Here is a 21,544-nt window from a genome sequence, read left to right on the forward strand (position 1 = left end):
ATTGCATTGCCTGCTTTCATTTTCATCTTAAGTACAGTTTAACCATATAATCCATCATTTTGATCACATGTCAAGCCGGTTGTAAATGTCTTTTGCAGACTCTGACAGAGAATATTGGATACATGTTCTCGTCGTTGTCAGCCGACACGTTCCGCGGGTTATTTTACAGTAATAATTCTTGACATTTAACACTGGAAATGACGGCGATTAGAAACACCATCTGCATACGCCCGGTTTAATTTGCTGTTGAAAATCCCCAGTCGCCTGTCAGCACACATGTCGCCATTGTTGCTGTCGCCATTCACTGCCATTGATTTGAAAATGCTTGACATTTACTAAATGCATTAAGATGACTGAAAGACAAAGTAATTTTTAAGACCGAAAGAGTTTCTTGTGTAATTGGCCTGGAAGGAAAAAGTACACAAAACATCTCAGTCACCTCGGTCTTGTAATGCTGTACGTAATAGTAAATAGTAGGTAAATGTGCCGTCACTTTCCCACGCTTGCGTTGAGTTGAATGATTTCTAAAAAAGTCAAACGCCACCATTTTGGATTTGTTTTTAACATTATCATCCTACATCACTGAGGATGGCACAAAAACACCAGTCCCTGAATTCCTTAATACATTCTGAAAGGCCAAAAAGCGTGCGTCATAAAATATTAAGCATGACATGCGCCAGTGAAGTTGAGTTCAGCCATAACTAAGATTGAGTACAGGACGTGTCAAATAAGAAATAGAATTAGTTCATTTTATACGCAACGCAACGGCACCATGTCGTCGCTCACGATCAATAAACAAACTCATCACTTAACGTGCGTGTGGATTGCTCAAATATTCATGACAAACGAGAAAATGAGGTCAGGCTCCGAACAGACAAGACCAATACATTTCACTGCCATGCCTTAATTAACCAATACAAGCAAGAGCACTGTTCACGGACATGTAGAGAGCGTTTCCGTTTCATCCCTCGGGATGTCTCGCGTCGATGAAGACACGTGGGGGAGATGGGAGGGGAGAGCGGGGGTATCACGCGGAATAGTGTGAAAAACTGTTCTGATCGACCTGCAACAATGCATTCTTGCTCTGTTTATATCGTGAGATTTGGTCACTGTATTTATGTACAGTATATAAAATTCAAATTCATGGTGAACTTACAGTTCGAGGAGTTGAAGATGCTGGAAAAGCTGCCAGGAGAGCGTGGATAGAGGGTTCCTGGACAGGTTACTGTGAAAAATAAAGACAATGGTTTAGATTTTAACTGTGAAGTATGGAGTAAATGAAACTGCATCCAACATATATTTGTACTTCCCAAAGTGCTTCAAGAAAATTATTCAGATTATTAAATGTTTCAAATCTTATTTGGCTGAGTTTGGACACGGTAGTTTATGGGCACAGGGAGTTTTGATAAAATGGCAATTCATAAATATTTCATGGTGTCAAGCACATATCTGTGGCTAAACAGATTAATTCGTATAATCTCATTTGTTCATTTTAGTAAAAATTGACTTGTTTTTTATCTAATAATCATACATTTTTGGACAGTTCACATCATATAAATACAAATGTATGTATGCAAAATCACCACGTCATAACATAAATAATAAATAAATTTAAAACATTATGAAAAGAGACAAATCCAGATAAACGATGTCTTATCTATGATACAGAATAGAAAATATTTGTGATACGTATGTACATTATATATGTGACCCTGGACCACAAAACCTGTCATAAGGGTCAATTTTGTGAACTTGAGATTTATACATAATCTGAAAGCGGAATAAATAAACTTTTTATTGATGTATGGTTTGTTAGGATACAGTAGGACAATATTTGGCCGAGATCAGTTATTATAGTTTTGATTTTAGTTTTATTAGTATGTGAAATTAGCTTTTATTTTCAGATTTTTTGTTTTTGTGTTAATTTAAGTACGTTTTAACAATTGTGGTATATGCTTTGTTCATTTATTGGTTTATTTTAAATGTTGCTATGTAAGATTAATACATTTTTATTGAAGGTTTTGTTCATTATTATAATTTTACTGCTTTAAACTTACGTCAGTTTATTGTTGAGGCAACATTTCAATTCAAGTTTTTCCAATAATTTTTTGGTCAATATTTGATTAGATTTCAATGAACAGGAACGTTTTCAAAGTTAAAATTTAGTGAACTAAAATAACCTTGGCACAGATACAGCTATTTGAAAATGTGGAATCTGAGGGTGCAAAAAAATAAATATTAAGAAAATCGATTTAAAAGTTGACCATCAAAGGTGCTGTAGCAGGCCGTTGCGGAGAAGAAACAAGTTTGTTTTAAAGCTCTCTGGCTTACCGCTGTAATGACGTTGTGGAGAGTAGATGAATTCGAGGCAATTCCAGAAGAGCAAACAGCAGCGAGTGACATTTGTCGGATGGTGTTTCCGACAATTTTTGTTTTTGCGATTTGCAGCATCCACTGATAAAAATAAAGTTTTGATATGTTTACAGTAGGATATTAGAGTATGATAAAATATCATCATGGAACATGATATTTCCTTAATATCCTAATGATTTTTGCCTTAAAAGAAAAACAGATCATTTTTACCCATGACTTTTTGGTTATTGCAACCCATGCTACTTATGACTGGTTTTGTGATCCATGGTCACCTATTACACAAATAATAATTCAGGGTCCACTGATGAAAGAGTTAACACAAGCGAGAAGCATTTGAGGCGACAGGAAATCACGGCGAGGGCCCGTCGGTGCCAAGAGGAGCCGAGAGAAAAGGAGCAGCTGCAGGGGCCGCGCAGCCAAATCAATACAGAGAACTTGAGCAGTTCAGTGGATGCTATGAAAGACTGCAGGTTTAAAAGCCAACAAACTCAATACAAAGAGGTGGTCTGGGACTCGTAAATGGCTTTTAACCAACAGGGCTGAAGGCATGATATGTTGTAGGGAGCATTAAGATAAATCTACTGGACATAGATGAAGATGGACATCCATTAACCGGGACCTAGGATGGAGCAGACATCACAGAATTTGCTTTTCGAAGTATGTACGTCAAAGAGAATCATATTAAGCATCAATATTTGACCAAAGCTGGAAACACAATGATTTTAAGGCTTTTTTTCCCACATTCTGAGCAATGAGGGTTATGGATGCGGACCTTTCGAAAGATGTATTTTAATAATTCAAACAACGCATTTCGGTAAAACAGCAAAAGATCTTGACAAAAACTAATTTGTGTGATCCTCTACATACCCGTAGTACAACTCGCATGAAAAACACTCTGGTATACTTAAGTATTTACTATAGTAAACTGCAGTAAAAATCTTGGTTACAATAGTGTTATTGAACATACAACAGCTTATCAATTTACCATAGTTTTTTACAATAATAATGACACTTAATGACACGATATTATATAGTTTAGTATAGAGTTACTATAGTATGGTACGGAGTTACTATAATATACAACAGTACACTACACGCTACTATAGTTTACTACGGTAAATACTATAGTCTACTATAGTTCTGTGGAATGTGGTGAGAATAGCTTTAAGAAGGTTGACCATGGTATTAATACAGCAAATGTGTAGAAACCATGTTTTTGGAAGAATTTATTACCAAGTACTACCATAGTAAAACTATGGTTTGTGTAGTGAAAAATGATATAACATGCAAAAATTCCCACAGATTCATCCAATGTAAGAACTTGAATGCTTGGGAGAATCTGTTTGGAATTAGCACAGAAAACAGCTACCCAGGCCACCAGCAACAATCTGTAAACCCCTCAAAACACTATAGCAACACCATAGCAACAGCCAGGAAACTCAGATCGTCTTCAAGAAATAAAAAACCTATTTTATTTACTTACGGATTCAGAAATCTACTACTCACAAGCACGTATATGTGTGAGATTGCTGTAGTAATAGTAACAGGAAGCTGTTTTGACCAGACAACTAGCTTGTTCTCAGGGTCATTAGAAACCCTTACGAGTTTTATACAAGCACTACTGGCTGCCAAAACTCGTCACCATAGCAACAAGCGCTCTGATGCTGCCTGATGCAGGGGGGTTTGTGGGCTCAGTACGCTTTCAAGTGTCAACAGCCCCCACCCCATATCAAACACACACACACACATACAATCTCTCTGTGAAGTGAACAGAGTATTAGTCAAATTTGCAACTGATTGAGTATTTCAACCGTTCCGTTTCTCCGTCAGGGGCGTCTAATGGATTCTCATTTAACTGGGTTACATAAGTCAATCTATGTATGAGCATGTCTTTGTAGGTGTTACTAAACAGTACAAATCCCAATTCGACACAAGCTTGACTGTAACTTATTTAACCATTCTGTTCAAATATCACGGTAGCTTTTGTACTAGATAACACCTGATCTGACAAGATTCATCTGATCTTTCTTTTAAATAAAGGGCTTGTGTCATATCATTTTTTTTAAGTTTAATTTCGTATTGACGTATATAATGCAACTTTTTGTGCATGTTAACCAAAAACTTGTATTTAGTTTTCGTGAAACACTTGTGTGATCCTGTCTGTGAAATCCAGGCTAAGAAGGCACGAGACTAGCCGTTAGCATCAACGTACCGTAGTCATAGCCCTCAAAAGGATGCAAATAGGTCATGTGCGTTTCTTGCTGTCCTTGGGTGCACAAATACATCTGCAGGACATCTTCGAGACGTCCGCTATCAGATGTCATATCTGTAAGATGTATATGAATTAGAATGGACGTAAAACTGCTCTTTCTAAGATGTTTGGCAGATGTTTTTACACAGCAGATGTTTTCCAGATCTTTAGCAGACATCTGACAGCTGGGTTACAGACTTAGAAGACGTCTGTAAGATCTTTATGATTTAGAATGTATGTAGAACCGCTCTTGATACGATGTTTATCAAATGTTTTAACATTAGATGTTCACGGGATCTCCAGATCTTTAGCAGACATCTTATAGGTGTACCTTAGCTATCCCCAGTGTAAATTATATATTACCTGACAGATTTAGAAAAGTAGTCAAAACATTAATGTTTTTATCTTTTATTGTCATAACGTTTTATTATTTTAAACAAAAGTTGGCTTCCTAAGCATTGGTTTTAATATTTGTCATGGCCATACTCGGTCAAAGATATCAATGTTATATTTTCTGCACATTATAGTAAATCCCACTATAAAGGTGACTTCATGGGTGTTTTCACAGACAGGGTCACATGTGCGACCCCAATCTATTACCCGTGTGCCTTTAAGAAACTTTTCCTTTGCATGTCTGTACCAGCTGAATGATGAAACTAGAAAACCAAACCTGTGAAGTATAAAGCACTACATCTTTAAAGTCAATTGGACACAACAAGATACTTGAGTACTCCTAGTCTCTGTTCTTGTTTTTCTCAGTGGAACTCTGTTTTGGCTGAAATCCCAGCGAGAAAACTTAAACGTCTGAGGCATATCAACAATGCTGCAACCCAGCTGATCTTCAATGCACCCTGATATTCACATGGAGCTCCTCTGCTATGAACCCTTCATCGGGCTTGGATCTGCGAAGGTGGGCGATGGCCATTCTTGCACTTGGTTGCTGCATAGTGATGTGGTTGTAAAGTATTTTATTTTAGATTCTAACATCTCTACATCTTTCATTAAGCCAGCTATTTCACCACCTCCAGATTCCTAGTCACTCTCTCACCTTATAGCACTTATAAGTTCCAACATGGTAGACGACTTGCGTAGAAACAGCACTGGTCTATAGTCTAGGTAGGCAGCCTACTAGGTAACCGTGTTAGTGTATGGACTAATGTCTGTTTTTTTTTTATATATTTCATACGTCTTCATCAAAATGACAACTCAGACGTTCACGTAATCTACTGACAACGGCAGCAGTCTCGCAAAAGAAACCAAATTATGTCTGCGAGTCGCTCCAGATAAGACATCCCGCTGAATGCCTACGATTGCAAATCGAAATGTTTAGGTGTGTTTGTGCAAAACCACCTGCATATTTCAGGAGGTGCTCTTTTCAAAGGTCATCTTTCACTTCTGCGAGGAAAAATGTCAGTGCAAATTGAACAGGGTGGAAGGTAGTTAATGAATTAGGAAATAAAGTCATTTGGCACCGGTTGCGTGGGAGCCACACAGAATTTATACAAAATTGAAAACCTGGCAGTGAGACTCACAAAAATAATTACGCTTAGATTTGAAAATGTATGCATTTTCCCCAACCACACATTAAAACCGTTTAATTTTCTGTCCATTTCTTCTGAAAAGGTTATAACGTGTACTTGGCTTATCCGCGTTTCTCTTCAGCACATGGACAGTCATTTTCATCACGAGCAAAGTTTGCTGACGTCTGCGCACATATGCAAGGGATTAAGTGCAGAAAGGGGGGTTACACAACGCGGACATCTGCACTTGCGCTCAATGAAGTATACTCGGAAAGGCTTGGATGATAAACTGCTCAAGAGGAATCGGAATTCAGAAAACAAAAAACACCTGAACGTCATTTCAAGGGATGTGGAATTGGGTTATGCAATAAATCTTTATTTAAAGTATTTTGGGGTACCATGGTATATTTACTATAATACTATAGTAATAGTACCAGTCTATGGTACTGCCACAATATGCATTTTACACCTTTCCAATAAGAAAATATTTCTATGCAAAATGTATAAAAATAAAAAATTGTAATTGTAAAGGAATGACGTTTTAACACTGTCGTTTTTGTCACCATCAGTTATCCCTGTCTCTCTTCTCCAATGGGATTTGGGAAATGACCCGATCACCCAGACATAAGCGCTACTGAAGCAAAACATGCTTGCAGAATGGTATGCAAATTATTTTTCGTTTTATAAAACGTGATAATTTAAGCGTCATTTGCATTTTTTAAAATAGGATCAGTTATAGAGATGCATGTAAGAGTAAACAGTGTAGGAGCTATAAATAAACAGCCTCGTCCTCTTCTTCACTGTTTCGCGTGATTCATCCGGTGAGCTCTTGAGCTTACAAAGCCACAATATAAAATCCAGCAGCACAAACCATCTCAAATCAATAAAAGGTGTTCACACACATTCTGTTAAACTGGCGAAACCGTCGATTTCTGTTCCATGGTCATCAACAAATACCAAGTATGAATGACATGGTCAGTAACTGCTCATCTCTGGTTCAAGGACTGACGTAGAGTGCTGCCAGCATCTGTTTTTTGGGGGAGCTCGGCTAAAGCTAACTTTTAAAAGCTGTTGTCAGAGATGCACCGTGCCACCCACCCTGCATCTCTCTGCACAAGGCACGTTGTCGTCTATTATTCATAACTGCAGATACTTACTTTAAATATAAAACACAGCTTACAGTCTTCAATGGTTTGCAATGGGATCCAAAAGGGAAAGAAGAAGCCAGACGGTTTTCAGGCGTTCAGTAATGGCTTCGGAAGAGATTCTCTTAACTGTCTTCTTGCGTGGAATGAAATAATGGGGCAGACAGCAGTTTTTCTCTTTTATTCATAGCACAGTTTTGTATATTTGACAGCAATCTAAAAGAATTTGGGTAGCACAATTTGTTGTGTGATAAGTAGAAAATCGAAATATGAAACATTAAAGCCGCAATGTGTAACTTTTTCGGTAAAAAATATTTGCGCTGTCTGGTAGGATTTGAAAGGAAATGTCAGTTAAGCATCCTTTGGGTTCCGTCTCACGTAAAGATAAGTACATAAAGTAACATGCAATTTTATGTTTCAGACAGAGATGGCAATACGTAGGCTAAAAGGATGGGATTAAGGTAAAGTCTACTAGTATTTCTGGCACACCCCACGGTGCAACACGATGTCTCCATCCAACTTGGCGATATCACAGCGACTCCTTCCAAAACAGGACCCTGGGAGTCATATTTGATGAACAGCTCTCCTTCAATGATCACATTGCAAAGACAACGCCGTCATGCCGATTTGCATTATTTAACATTAGAAAGGTAAGACCCCCTCTCACTGAGCATACTGCACAACTCCTTGGTAATCTCAAGGTTGGACTTCTGCAATGCTCTCCTTGCTGGTCTTCCTGCAAAGGCTATCAAACCACTCCAGATGGTTCAGAATGCAGCAGCACGCCTCGCCTCGTCTTCCAACAGCCCAAATGGACTCATGTGACACCGCTTTTCATTTCTCTCCACTGGTTACCGGTAGAAGTCGGTATCCGATTCAATCACTGATGCTTGCCTACAGGACTGTCACTGGATCTGCGAAAGCGTACTTTCGCACCCTCCTACCCTCCTACAAGAGCCCTGCGTTCAGCAAGCGAGCGACGTCTTGTATTGCCTTTTCAAAAGGGCAGTAAATTGCTTTCCCGCTCATTCACAACGCCTTCCTGTTGGAACATTCTTTCTAACTCGGTCCGGTCAACCACATCTCTCACTTTCCAATCTTTGAATTGGGATACAAGTCGACCACTGATAAGTTTGACCAAATAATTGTTTCAATGTGCTTTCAAAGTGCACTAATATTAGCAAACTCAAACTGAACCTTTATTAGCAACAACAGGAACAACAACAGAAATATTTTCCCAGACGTAAGTGGGAGCTGCTAACAGAATGTGTTATTTCCATGTCAACACGTTTGCATTAATTACATAAAACTTGCATAGAAAGGCATACAAGTGCAATAATGGTTTAAAATAGCTCCGTGTTCAGTGTTACTGCCGTCCAATTACTCCCTGCTGCAAATGCCTTTGTTAAGACAGAATTTGTGCTATGTGATTCAGAAAGGGTGAATCAGTGCTATGTGCCGGCGGGGTAATATGACATCATTTAGCCCGCGACAAAACAATCACATCATCTCATCTCTGCTGCACACTTTTAAGAAGCTAAAAACAATGTACTTTAAATATAAAACAAACTGTTCGGATTGTATTACTGAAGGTAGAAAAGAGAAGAAGTATTTTAAGAGCCATGGGTTCCGTCTGGAGTTTTTAATGGATTTTTAGGATGGCCACTTTAGTTAAAATGAATTTTTCGTTTTGCTCTTCAACATGGTTAACATATGATTTTGAAAGCTACTATGTGCTTTGCAAAGGTAACAGCTAGAGACATAGTTATAAAAAAGTGCTCCAAAATGATCTTCGATGCCCATAGAACCATTATGGCAGAATGGTTTAATGTATTTACATAATTTTATTGCCTCAACTTAATTTTCATTTAGTTTAGGTTTTCCTGATAATCTTTATAATAAATCAATTATTTTAAATTCATAATTGTAAATCCTCAACTTTTATGTATTTCTCATATTTTTTCGTCTGTTATTTCGTTTAAAAGTAGTACACTACAATAACCTGTATATGGACAGCAATGTTAGTCTCTTTTGTCACGCAAACCCACAAGTTTCTGTGGCAACATATGAGCAACTTCCATTTTTAAAACACAGCAAGATTTTCCAACTTCACGTCTGAGGTGGGAGAAAACTTGAAAATCTATTCAAGTGACACGACCTGCCTTATTTTCCTTGTAAATGGAAGACCGCGATTCTATTAAAAATCCCCAAAGGATCCCTTGAAGAATCAGCCTTCTGCATTTGCCCACAAATGGAGGTCATGGCTGAACAGATCTACTGCTAGTCTTCCAACCAGAAAACCAGAGTTAGAAGAGCATTGCGTAGGACACGCCGTCCCCGTAAATGGCTTTTTAAATTCCGTCCCCTTTGATTGTCTGGCTTTGATGATTCTGCTTTCAAATGATGCACAATGACTGGAGAAGATAGATTCATGAGACGGGTAGGCATCACGCATCTCAGGAATAATCCTGCTTGGGGATGCTTGAAAAGAGAGAGAATATAAGCTTCGGTGGGGAAAAAACACAGGGACCATAAACACTTGGGACATGAAAGACCTGCGTCTACTACAGCCAGAGCAAATAAAGCATCGCCTGTGTTTCTGTTCCTCTGAGGTGGTCTCTGGACTCAGCAGGTGAATCTGCTGTCTGCTTCAAAAGCTTCTCTATTACAGTCACCAATCCACTCTGATTCGCCGGCACCAATGAATTGTCTCCAAATCCCATCTACAACTGACCAAAAGCCTCGAAATGGAAAGAATACGTCATCAAAATCGCGTATTGTAATGTTTTATCACGTATGGTTTATTTTTCTTACTTAGTGATCTCATGAAAGCATACCAATAGAACCACTTCGCTCCTTCATTAAACGTTTTTTGGATCCGTCCAGCCATGTTTGTTACCGTCAAATGCACAAATGGTAAAGGCAAAGCTCATCTGGGCAGATATTAACGGGTCTCATGAAGAACGGAGGTGTGAGGGGCACTAATGAATGCCAAACTGTCACGGCGCCGGCGCCTGGCAGAATGCCGGCACCTCACAGCAGCTCAAAGCTGTCATCCACAGAGCCGCCATGCCCTGGCACCTGGGTCCGCCACCTTCAGCTGCTCTGATGAGCTGAGAGACAGGGGCAGATGGCTACGTGAACTGGCACGGGGTTACGGTGTTCGGTGCAAAGCTGCATGCCCCAGCAAAACTCAATCAGCGGGCTGCCTTGATCTGGCCCATCCTCTGGAGATTTGGTTTGGACATGCGATATACGAAGAGATCATCAAAAAGTCATGGACGAGAACGGTTAATACTGGGAAGAAAGTGGACTCATTTAACAAAAACAATACATAATATATAGAGTAAGGCTAATGTTTTTCATTATTTGGTGACAGATTTATTTATTGCGATCATTATTAATAGTCTAGCATAAGATATTTCATGATCGTTTTTTATGTGTCGTTACTGTAAATTGTATTTATTTGTGTAACAAGAACATTACCGTAGTACTGCATGACCTGGTTTAGTGAAAGTCAGCACCAAAGTACCGTAGTGAGGTATTAGATCACACTGACCACGTAGCTTTGTTTATGGCATGGTCTCTGCCAAACTGACTGATGTGGAAAACAGGAGAAAGCCCTGGGGCTTGACCATGCCAGTGCCCTGCTGTCTGGAGGCATTACCTGACCGGAATGTTCTGGACTGTAATACCTCCGTGGGTTTTAATCAGATCAGTCAGGTGAGCACACATATGCACAGCGGGAACATATTGTTGCACAAGAAACCCGTCATTGGGTTGCAGCGTGTACAAAATATCATGCTGCAAATAACTGCCATACTCTTTCTAGATTCAAAAAAATGACTTGATAAATCATATGATTAGGAAAAGAGGTCTAAACATTAAGACCTAGACCAGTGGTTTTTAAACTGGGGACCGTGGCCCCCTGAGGGGCCCGAAGATGGATCCAGGGGGGGGCACAGAGTTTGTGGCATTCTAGGAAATATAGAAATTGATCAAAAATTGTATGCAATCAAACAAAATAAGCCCACCAACTAAAAGAATTGATGTTCCAGCATTGTATAGCTAAATATGTTTTTGGTTTAATAAAAATTCTAAGATTACATGTCTTTATTTGGGGAGCCACAAAGTGATGCACTCGACCCAAAGGGGACCTTACAACGAAAAAGTTGAACCACTGACCTAGAGGAATTCTTGCTAAACGTCCCTCTGAAGACATTTGACCTCAACCCAAAGATACGTGAAGTATATAAATTAACCAGAAATGTTACATTTCAAACATTGCAAAAGTTAAAGATTGCAGAGATTCACATTTAGATAGTGGTTCTCAACCGGGAGGCCGTGGCCCTCAAGGGGGCTCCAGCTGACTTCAAAGGGGCCCTAATTTAAAATGAGACTAAATGAGCAATGAAATATTTTTTTTAAATATAAAAGAAACTGAGATTTTTCTTTTTATTTGGCTATTTTATAATGAATAATAGTTTTTTCGGGTTAATGACGCTCTAAAATATTTGGGTGAGTGGGGCCTTTGAATATTCTTCAGTAAAACGTAATTCAGAACCCTTGCTCTATGTTTGTAGCATGTCTGTCTCTAAAACGTATAATCAATGTATTACTGCGTGTTTTTTCTTGACATTTCAAATACTGAATACATTTGGATCTGAGAACACAATTGGTTACTCAAGCACAAATTCTATTTATTTAATTTATGAATCACCCATGTTTGCCCTTTGGCTCTACATGTGATACTAACAGCATTATACTTGCTGCAGTGTATACTGTCAACATGTTCTGCATATTCTATAATACAAACTATAATAAAATATTCAGAATGTACAAAATACCCAGTGAACTACTACGTTTGGCAAAATGTGCTGGTTACAACAAAGCACATTACAGAGAATAGTATATCCCATAATACAATGCATTAAATTAACCTTCTATTTCAAATGAGGCAGATAAGCCAGAAGGAACATCGTATGTGGTTTGGATCAAAGTTAGCAGTAAGTCAAAAGCTATTTTTTATTCCAAACATAGCTATTGTCAACCTAATACAATCTCCTGCACTTCAAAGACGTAACATTAGGTTTTCCTGATATGTCTTTAAAAAAATGAGTGATTTAACTTTAATATTTATTTATTTTAATTCCATCCTACATTTTAAGAAAAGAGACCATTTTAAGTTAAGAAACCACCTGTACTGTTACAGATAACATTGGTTATTGTTGCTTATAAGTGGAGAAACTCGCAGCTACAGCAGAAAGAACATCTTCAACAACACAAAAGCAAAAATTAAAGAAGGTAATTGTGCATTTAAATCCCCCGCCATGTAAACAACTTGGCTCATTCCCCGAAACATCTCCAAAACAACGACTTAGATAATCGTCACTTTGGGTTTATTTTACGTTTGCGCTTTTTTCTCGATTGTGTTAAATAGACCGAGACGGCTTCGTGCACAGACAAAGTTTCTCCTCTAACTCTGAAGCACAACAGGCAATGCCCTAGCCGGTGTCGAAGAAGCGGTCTAAAACAAGATGACCCCGGCCGTGCGTGGACAGGGTGTGAATGGAAGACATCTTCCCACAATCCCCTGGAGTGCGAGCAGACAGTGATGAGCTGGTGCTCGCAGTTCTGATAAACCGCTCCGGAGCCGAGTGAAGGACAGAGGCTTGAAGAGGCTGTCTTTACCTATGTACACAGAATGTCAGGCCTGGGGCCCGTAACTGTCTGTCAAAGGCCGAGCTGCTGACTGGGCAAAGTGTGTGCGCGGAGATGGATCGATACGCCCTTAATCTTACTCAACAGAAAGAAAACTTTGGGAAAATTACATTAGTTTCACCCTGCAAAGACGACTAAAGAACAATATGAATCGGCGAACGTTGGTATCCAAACAACACTGAAACCCATTGACTTACATCGTATGAGTCATATAGAACACCAGTTATTTATTGTTGAACTATCCCTTTAAGAGAAGGTGAAAACGGGTTAAAAATAAAATAAAGACATTGTAAGTGAACCACGAGGGATATGATATGACCCATTTAATGTTGTGCAACTGCTGAGAATGACAGCGTGTCCCCATATTTCTCGAAGGGTTCAACAAAAGGGTGTAACATTCAGCCTTGAGCGGACGCGGTGAATAATCCCGGCAGAATGTCATGTTAGTTGACATTTGACAGACCCCTTAGAGTAAGCTCTCGCTTTGCATCCTGGTTCTGTACTATTAGCTTATCGGTCCCACAAAGGCTAAATGATGTGTGCTCTACGCAACTTACTGGGATGTATGGAAAGCTCTCGCAGCTTTTGAAATGCCACATTTGACCAAAAAGACTTTAAATCTTGACAGAACCAGTTTGGGCAAAAATGAATGTGAAGTGTAATGAACTACTGTCTTGACTCCATCTTTTAGTGTCCTGAACCCCTGGCCGTGTCCAGAAGTGGACAAAATAACCTGCAGTGGACTAGACCTTTACATTTACATTTATCAGACATATATCCAAAGTGACTTACATTGCACAATACTATACATTTGCATTTCAGTATGCGCAATCCCTGGGATCGAACCCATGACCTTGCCGTTGCTGGCACCATGCTAACCACTGAGCTACTGGAAAGCTTTTGGCAATGCTCAAAAGCCAGACCATCCAAAACTAAACTTCATAGTCTCTCGTAGCCTTGACTCCATTTCTTCATGTCTGACTATAATAGAAAGAGCATAAAAACCCGCTGGTTTAAACGTTCTGCCGGGGCTTCATGAGTGTATTGGTATAAACAGTAAAACAGCCAAACGGTGTAGGCGGTGATCTTAATATCAATTACTTTAATCACATGGATTACAAATGAAAATATATAATGTCATTTTAAAGGTCATTTTATAATTTACATCGCAGGCTATATAAGTAGACACATAAATAGGACATTATAAAGCTAAGTAAACGGTAATATTATTTAATGAAAGTACTATAATTACTTTGAGTAATGTCAGATGTACCAGTAGTCTTTTTTTACCTCCAGAGCTATAACATCATTGACCTGTTTAATCATCAAACCACATTACATTATCAGCTGTCTGAAGAAGTTCATTCGTTTTTATGTCCAATACTTTAGGTGTCTGTACCGAGCGGCAACCTTCTGGCCTCTCTGGTGAAACCAACAAGGACGCGACCTACACTTCACTTCATCGACTGGCCGCTAGAGATTTAGCAGATTCCCATATTCAAATAATCAACCTTATAGCAGAAAAAAACATGTTTACAGCCTTGTTCAAAAAATGGTCTGTATAGCTAATGGGGTATATGCACATGGAGCGATGACGTATGTCCGCTAAAATCTCCGTAGGAAACAATGCCGTTCTTCACTCGGTCGCTTCAAGATGCTTCAAGATGCACATAGGATGTTGAAATACTCAATTATATTCCAAATATTTTGCGTAAGACGAGAGAGTTTACTGAAGTAAAGTGACATTTAGGGAAAGACAATCGCGTTGAAAGCTTTAATGAGGGACAGACTTTTCGCCCTCCCGAGAGGATACGACCTTTTCTCCTTCGCTACAATGGGCCCTTCATATTTATTAGGCCCCTGTTGATATGTGGGCTGTGGAGACACAACGTCTGGCCACCCAGACTGCACTCCCTCATTTAGCACACGGCATATTTCAGACAAATAAAAGAAGCAAAAGGTTCATTCAAGTCAATGTGATGAATTAATAAGAGCCGGGGATTTCATTGTGATGGACAATTGGGTTTTGCAGAATATCAGTCGCACACCAAATGCATAACAGACATTGGCCATAAAGTTATATTTCATGATAACATAATTGTAATGCCGAGAAAAATGTGAGAGCAGCTTAACTGTGGGGTTAAAGGAAAAATGAAAATGTGCTTAATTGTCATGCAAATGATGTCACACTCAAGAAACTGAATAGTAGCTTGATTTGACCGATTTCCATTTTTTTGTCTTTTGATTTCGAGATAAAACAATGTGATGTTAATAGTCTTTGTAAGACTCCCTTACGTTTGACCACTTTAGCAAAGTGGCGAATATTGTAAAACTGCTAGATTATAAAAGAGTTAAATATCACTTGTATAGTGATATATAATTTTTACACTTATGGTCAAATGACAGACAACTCTTTTCTTTCAAACGTTGATAACTTGCGAAAAGAACAGACTTATCTGTACTTACAGTAATTCAACGTACAACCCCGCGGCCTAAATCAAACGTTTTGTCTCCATAATCTGTGTCAGTTGCATGTGAATGTGTGAATTATTTCCATTGTGCATTATAACTTTAAACACCCGCCATTCCAATCGTGCGAGCGGCACAGTTAAAAAAGACATAAGCACTCATCATCTTTGTCGCTGAAAATCCCGGCACATTTATGATGACTATACAACTAACAAGTCCATCTGCTCTTATTGTGCCTCAAGTGAACGCACGTGAAGTGTTTAGCCCGTTCGCCTGTAAATTACACCATTAGCGTTTACACTACAAAACTAATGTGCTGCGTTGGTCCTGAGATCTTGTCCTGAGGACAAGAATATCAGTCATGGACACTCCTTTTTACCACTATTTCATCATTTCTATTATACATGAATATTCTAACCCTGTTTTGATTCTAATAATTATTATTGTCATTTGAGAACGTCACATTTTTTAGAATATTCAGAATAGTTTTAATTACAACATATAATGCAGTCAGACCAATTGGGACACGATACTGTAATGAGAATTTCAGCAGATAAAGCAATTCATTCCTGTGTTAATATGACAATTATCTTCATTATGATCATTGTTGTGTTACTGAATTATATGTTTTATCATTCAAATCTGTACTGCCATTATGTTTCAGTGGTTCTGTGTGAATGACTCATTTGGATCATGCTGATGTGTATGTTTGCATTATGTGACATAATCACTAAATAAGCTCAAAATATGGTCTGTTTCACATCGGAAGACATTTATTAACCCGTTGGATTCATTTGGATAAGTTGAATGATGGATGTGGCTTTTGAAGCATCAAGTAAGATGATTTTATCGCTGAGATGACATGAGTGCAAGCAAACTGAGAGAACTCTTATATTTGGCTGAACTATTCCTTTAAATCAGGTTTCGAAAACATTCAACTATGAAATAAGTTGTGAATTGGCAAACAGATGCTGTACTCACATGTAGCGGAGGTGAGGATTCTGCGCAAACGCTCGCGCCTGAACAGTCCGTAAATTGCAGTTCGCTATCGTCCTGAAAAAGAAAACAAGTGAAGGCTACATGAATGCGTGAACGTTTCTGAACAATGAATGTGTAATAAAAACCGCTAATGATAAACACAAATACGTTTCTCATGGTAAGACCACCAACCTCCCCGCCATAAATCTGACCGATTTATGCTCTATGACCGATTTATGACTCTGACCGAGTCATTTGCTTCTGGTATTGCTAGTCGATCATTTAAAGCCGAGAAAGCCAACCGTTCGAGAGGGGCTCGCAGGTTGATGCGCCGGTTCTGATGATAAACCGCAGAAGCAATCTCACTTCAGCATCTTTTCCATCTCCTCGCAGAGTGTCATTAGAATAATGGCATCATCAGGGTCCCCAATTTCACAGTGCTGAGCCGCAGCGGCGACCGGAATGAATTGCACATCCTAAAGACTCAGTTTACAGTCTCCGTGGCATTAATTGGTAATGACTGTATCCTTTTCATTACAGGAATTAAATGGAAAAAGTGATTACACTTACAAAACCCTTATCCAGCGAACAGTAATCAGCAAAGAATTTGTTTTATTATGATGATGGCGCAAACCACCTCTCGGATTTATACGTAACTTTTAACGGGGAGAGATAATGAGCACTTTGGTAATGTTTGAACCATTTTTCCTTTTAACCTTTCACTTCTAAAAGCTTGTAAACACACGTAGGGGTCTTCGGTCGTGATTGTCCTTCAAGTGGAATATTCGAGCTGGTGGGGGTGGATGCAGGATGGATACTTCGCTGTAGTGGGGTTTCTGCATGCAGTAGTGGAATACCGGCAGTGCAGTAATCCCCAACTGGAAATGGAAAGGCCATCAAGATTACGTTGATTTTGGTTTGAAAGTTTGAAGATGGAGAGGCTTAAAACGTGGACAACATTCCTTTCCTTTAAAGGGACAGTGCACCCCAAATATTTGAATTCCTTCATCACCATTGTGTCATTTCAAACCTCCATGCTACCTCTAGGAGATATAATAAAGCGACACAGAGTAAGCTTTCACTGTTATGCTGATGATACGCAACTTTATATTTCCTCGAAGCCTCATGAAACACAGCAATTCCATGGAATAGTTGAATGCATAGTCGATACAAAAAACTGTATGAGAAAAAAAAATTTATTACTGAACTCGGACAAAACAGAAGTGTTACTTATTGGACCGAAACCGCCATACGTAACAACCAAGAAAACTGCTTAACTATTGATGGATGTTCCATAAAACACTCGTCAGCAAAGAATCTAGGCGTTTTATTTGATAGTACTCTGTCATTTGAGAACCACGTCGCCAACACCTGTAAAATTGAATTTTTCCATCTTAACAATATATCTAAACTACGTCATATGCTGTCACCATCAGATGCAGAGAAGTTTATTCATGCGTTAATATGAATCAAGACTAGATTACTGTAATGCCAGATCACTGCGGTCTGCAAAGGAACAATGACTAGTGGTACCATCCCAAAAAGGAAAAAAGTCACTCTCCCGTACCTTCTCTGGATCTGTTCCACATTGGTGGAATGATCTACCAGCTGCTACAAGATCAGCAGACTCGGTTGCCATCTTTAAAAAACGCCTAAAATCACATATCTTCCGTCAACACGTCTCTGATTGATTTATCCTAATTCTTTTCCCTTTCCTTCTTAAAAAATAAAAATACTAACCTCGCTATTCTTAGCTTTGTATACTGTGCTAGGCTTTAATGGACTAGTTTGATGCACTTATGTATTTTGTTGCCTATGTTGTTATAATTGCTTCCAATGTTTCCTCATTGGTAAGTTGCTTTGGATAAAAGCGTCTGCCAAATGACTAAATGTAAATGTAATGCACTATTAGGTGGTTCCCCTGCAGGCTTATTACAAAAACTCCAACTGTTTAAGTTCATTTACGAACAAAAAAGAATGAGCATATTAGCCCGGTCCTGTCAACCTTGCACTGGTTACCTATAAAGCATTGCATTAACTTTAAAATCTTGCTTATTGCCTATAAAGTCCTGCATGGTTTATCTCCTCACTACTTGAGTGAACTTATCTCGTATTACAGTCCTTCACGTGCACTACGCTCTCAGGCGTCCGGTCAGTTTTTTTTTTTGACTTAAATAACCGTATATGTTTTGCTTATAGTCAATATATTTTCTTGTACAGCTGCTTTGTAACAATGAACATTTTAAAAAGCGCTATATAAGTAAAGTTGACTTGACTTTAAGACTTTTATAACTCAAAAAAGATATTGTGAAGAATGTTGGTAACCATTCACTTGCATTGGTTTTGTGTCTGTACAATAGAAGTGAATGGGCACTGCTGTTATAAAATTAATTTATAATAGTCAAAAAAAGCTTTTCCAGAATAAAGTACAAATACTAAAAATTTTACTTGAGTGGAGTAAAAATACTTTACTACTGTCCACCTTTGCAAAACATGCATATTACAACTAGTAATCGGACACCCAAAAAACAATGAGATTCATCTATGTACCGCCATATTTGGATCATCTCACAAATTTATTGTTTTGTTTCAGAGATGTAAGCGAAAAAAATCTACATTTTTCATTTTCCTTTACATTTGACTTTTTATGTCAAATAATGTGTAGCGATTATTATTTATATTTCAACTTTGCACATTGTTTGAAGGACATCACTGGGTCAAGATGCAATGTATCCAATGAATATATTAATCAAATAATAAACATGATTACCAGTTTAGTCCTAACTCTAGTTTCCATTTAACTCTAACCCTGAATCTGTAGCAGAAAATAAAACGTTGGCGTTTTCATCAATTATAACTGAGCAAAGCGATCAGCCTACCCATTGAATCTCTCACAACTCAAGTGGGCTGAGGTCTTGTGTGACTCAACTACAACACCAACCCTCCACACAGAGGTCTTACATTCATACTTTTGCTTATGTAACTTTTCTATCTACGTTGTTTACACTTGAAACAAAAGGCGAAGAGCGGAGATCAACACATGTGGAAGCAGCTGACCTTCAGCGGATGCTTAGGGGGTAATTTAGAGGCACAGGAGTGAAGCGTGGGAAGGGCCACCAGAGTCCATCGGCAACAGAAGAGAGCGATGCTAAGGAAAAAAAACATTCCAAGGTTCCACGTTGCTTCTTTCTGACCGGTCGAATGGAAGAAAGGGGCAAAAATCCGCGTTGAGTGAAGAAGAAAGGTTGGGGAGAGACAGGAGGGTTTGAGGGGTAAATTGTAGGTGTGAGCGATGGAGCTCTGTGGGAGGTCTGGACCAGCAGGAGATGTTCAAGTGCCTAACCACTATAGTTAAAAGTACATAAATGTGACGTAAATAAAACCCCACAAATGTGTCAGTTACTTTATGTCAAGTTGTCAATTTTAATGTTTTTTTTATGAACACATTATGTTTAACACATTTTTACAGCTCCGTTGGATTTTTCCATAATCTGATTGGAACATTCAGATGTGATTCAACTTGATTTGCAGCACAAGTATTAGAACGTAAAAAGTGTTAGTTTATCAGCCATATCAGTAATTGATGCAGAAATTCTGCCTTTATGGGTAATTTATTCAAAGTCAAACCCAGATGGGAGGCTTAATAAAAGTAAAGTTGTTTGCGTTCTTTGTTTGGTAACACTTCATTAGCGTCGAAGCTCAAAATCCATCTGTCTTCACTTTAAAAATGATGGGTTTCGACCAATGGTTGGGTCAAACATGGATGAACCCGAACGTTGGCTTAAACTAACCCAAAGATTTGACCTCATTTTGTGTTTAAACCACCCATCCTTCCCGCATCTAACCATCCATTCAAATGGTACACAAACAGTCTCTTCACATATAGTAAGATCAGTATCGAATACTCACAGTCTCTGGAGTCCAGAGTAAAGTTCCATGTCAACATCCTTGAGAATCTGTAGTCCAGTCCAATTCTCTATGTGTCTGCAAAAGAAACACGAACACACGTTGAAAACGATACCATTGACAAAAATGTATTCAATGGGGGAATATTTGTCTTTCCGCTTTAACGTCTGGTGCAGGAACCCAAAGGAGAGTCCCAGGAGTGTTAAAAAATGTATCACAATTCAGCGTTCGCTTACGAAACATTCCTCTCCAAAGCATTTGTGTGTTGGCGAGACAGATGGCCTAAGGGTGTGATTACTTGCAATCCGCGCCGCAAATAATTAGCGAAACAATTAGTTTCTCTCTAGACTTTAAGGTCAAACTCACAGAATGTGTGGGAAACGTGGAGACGATTACTATGTGTTGCATGCAGAACAATCCGAAAGATGAGTCGACTCATGTCGCTGAAACCTCAATGGTTTTTCATTGAAATTCAGCCACTGTCTATGCATGTGGCTCAGCCTCTACCTTGATTTCCACTTCCGTTCTTTGTTTCCTGGCTTCTCCAATCCTCCGGCTTAAACAAACACAATCTGTACAAGAGATGGTCCAAGCCGGAGAAATCACAGTCGTGACATTGACAGAATACAACAGCACAGCGGTTTACAGCAGGGTGACACTTTACAAATGAGACACGCTGCAGTTAATGTAATACAGAAGAGATCCTGCTACTTTACTGCCCTTTGGTTTCGGACAGCTTCCTCAGGTCACTAATTCCCCAAAGTGCTTTGATTGGCTCGCACCAGTTTGGCGCTTAACCCAGAACAATTAGACTCAATTGTCGGCTTCTCCATCATTTCGACTGTGATCAAATAGAACTACAGTATCTGTTTTTTTTCATTTCCTGAAATTTTGAACAAAATAAATGTGGGGTTTGAGAATTTGAGAGTTTTTTGAAGTTTTTCGAGTGCACAACATGACACAAATAGAGCAGCAGCTAATGACGTGACAATCATTTTGAGCTACAGGGAAAATATGGATTTTGGTCTAATTTGAGAGTTTCATAAAAAATAAAAAATAACAATGCCCTCCTCTTTAAACATCTAAAAAAATTTTTTGTCTTTTCTGAGAGGTACACCTTCCTAAGTCTTTCCTAATACAAAGGATGCATGCGTCTGTCATTAAAATATTGTAATAAATCA

General features: G+C 38.8%; 1 protein-coding gene across 1 annotated transcript in view; it reads right to left on the reverse strand.

The window, feature by feature from the left end:
* ntrk3b (neurotrophic tyrosine kinase, receptor, type 3b) overlaps positions 1 to 21,544 on the reverse strand; it is a gene marked incomplete at its 5' end in the record, with an annotated part of 79,666 nt that overhangs the window by 45,556 nt on the left and 12,566 nt on the right. Inside the window, 3 exons of the mRNA XM_079451397.1 lie at positions 1,157 to 1,225; positions 16,461 to 16,532; positions 20,367 to 20,441. Of these exons, the coding sequence (XP_079307523.1) occupies positions 1,157 to 1,225; positions 16,461 to 16,532; positions 20,367 to 20,441 (216 nt within the window). The remainder of the gene's footprint in view (positions 1 to 1,156; positions 1,226 to 16,460; positions 16,533 to 20,366; positions 20,442 to 21,544) is intronic.

This window comes from Barbatula barbatula, assembly GCF_947034865.1.
Source record: "Barbatula barbatula genome assembly, chromosome: 1".
In the NCBI taxonomy this organism is placed as follows: Eukaryota; Metazoa; Chordata; class Actinopteri; order Cypriniformes; family Nemacheilidae; genus Barbatula; species Barbatula barbatula.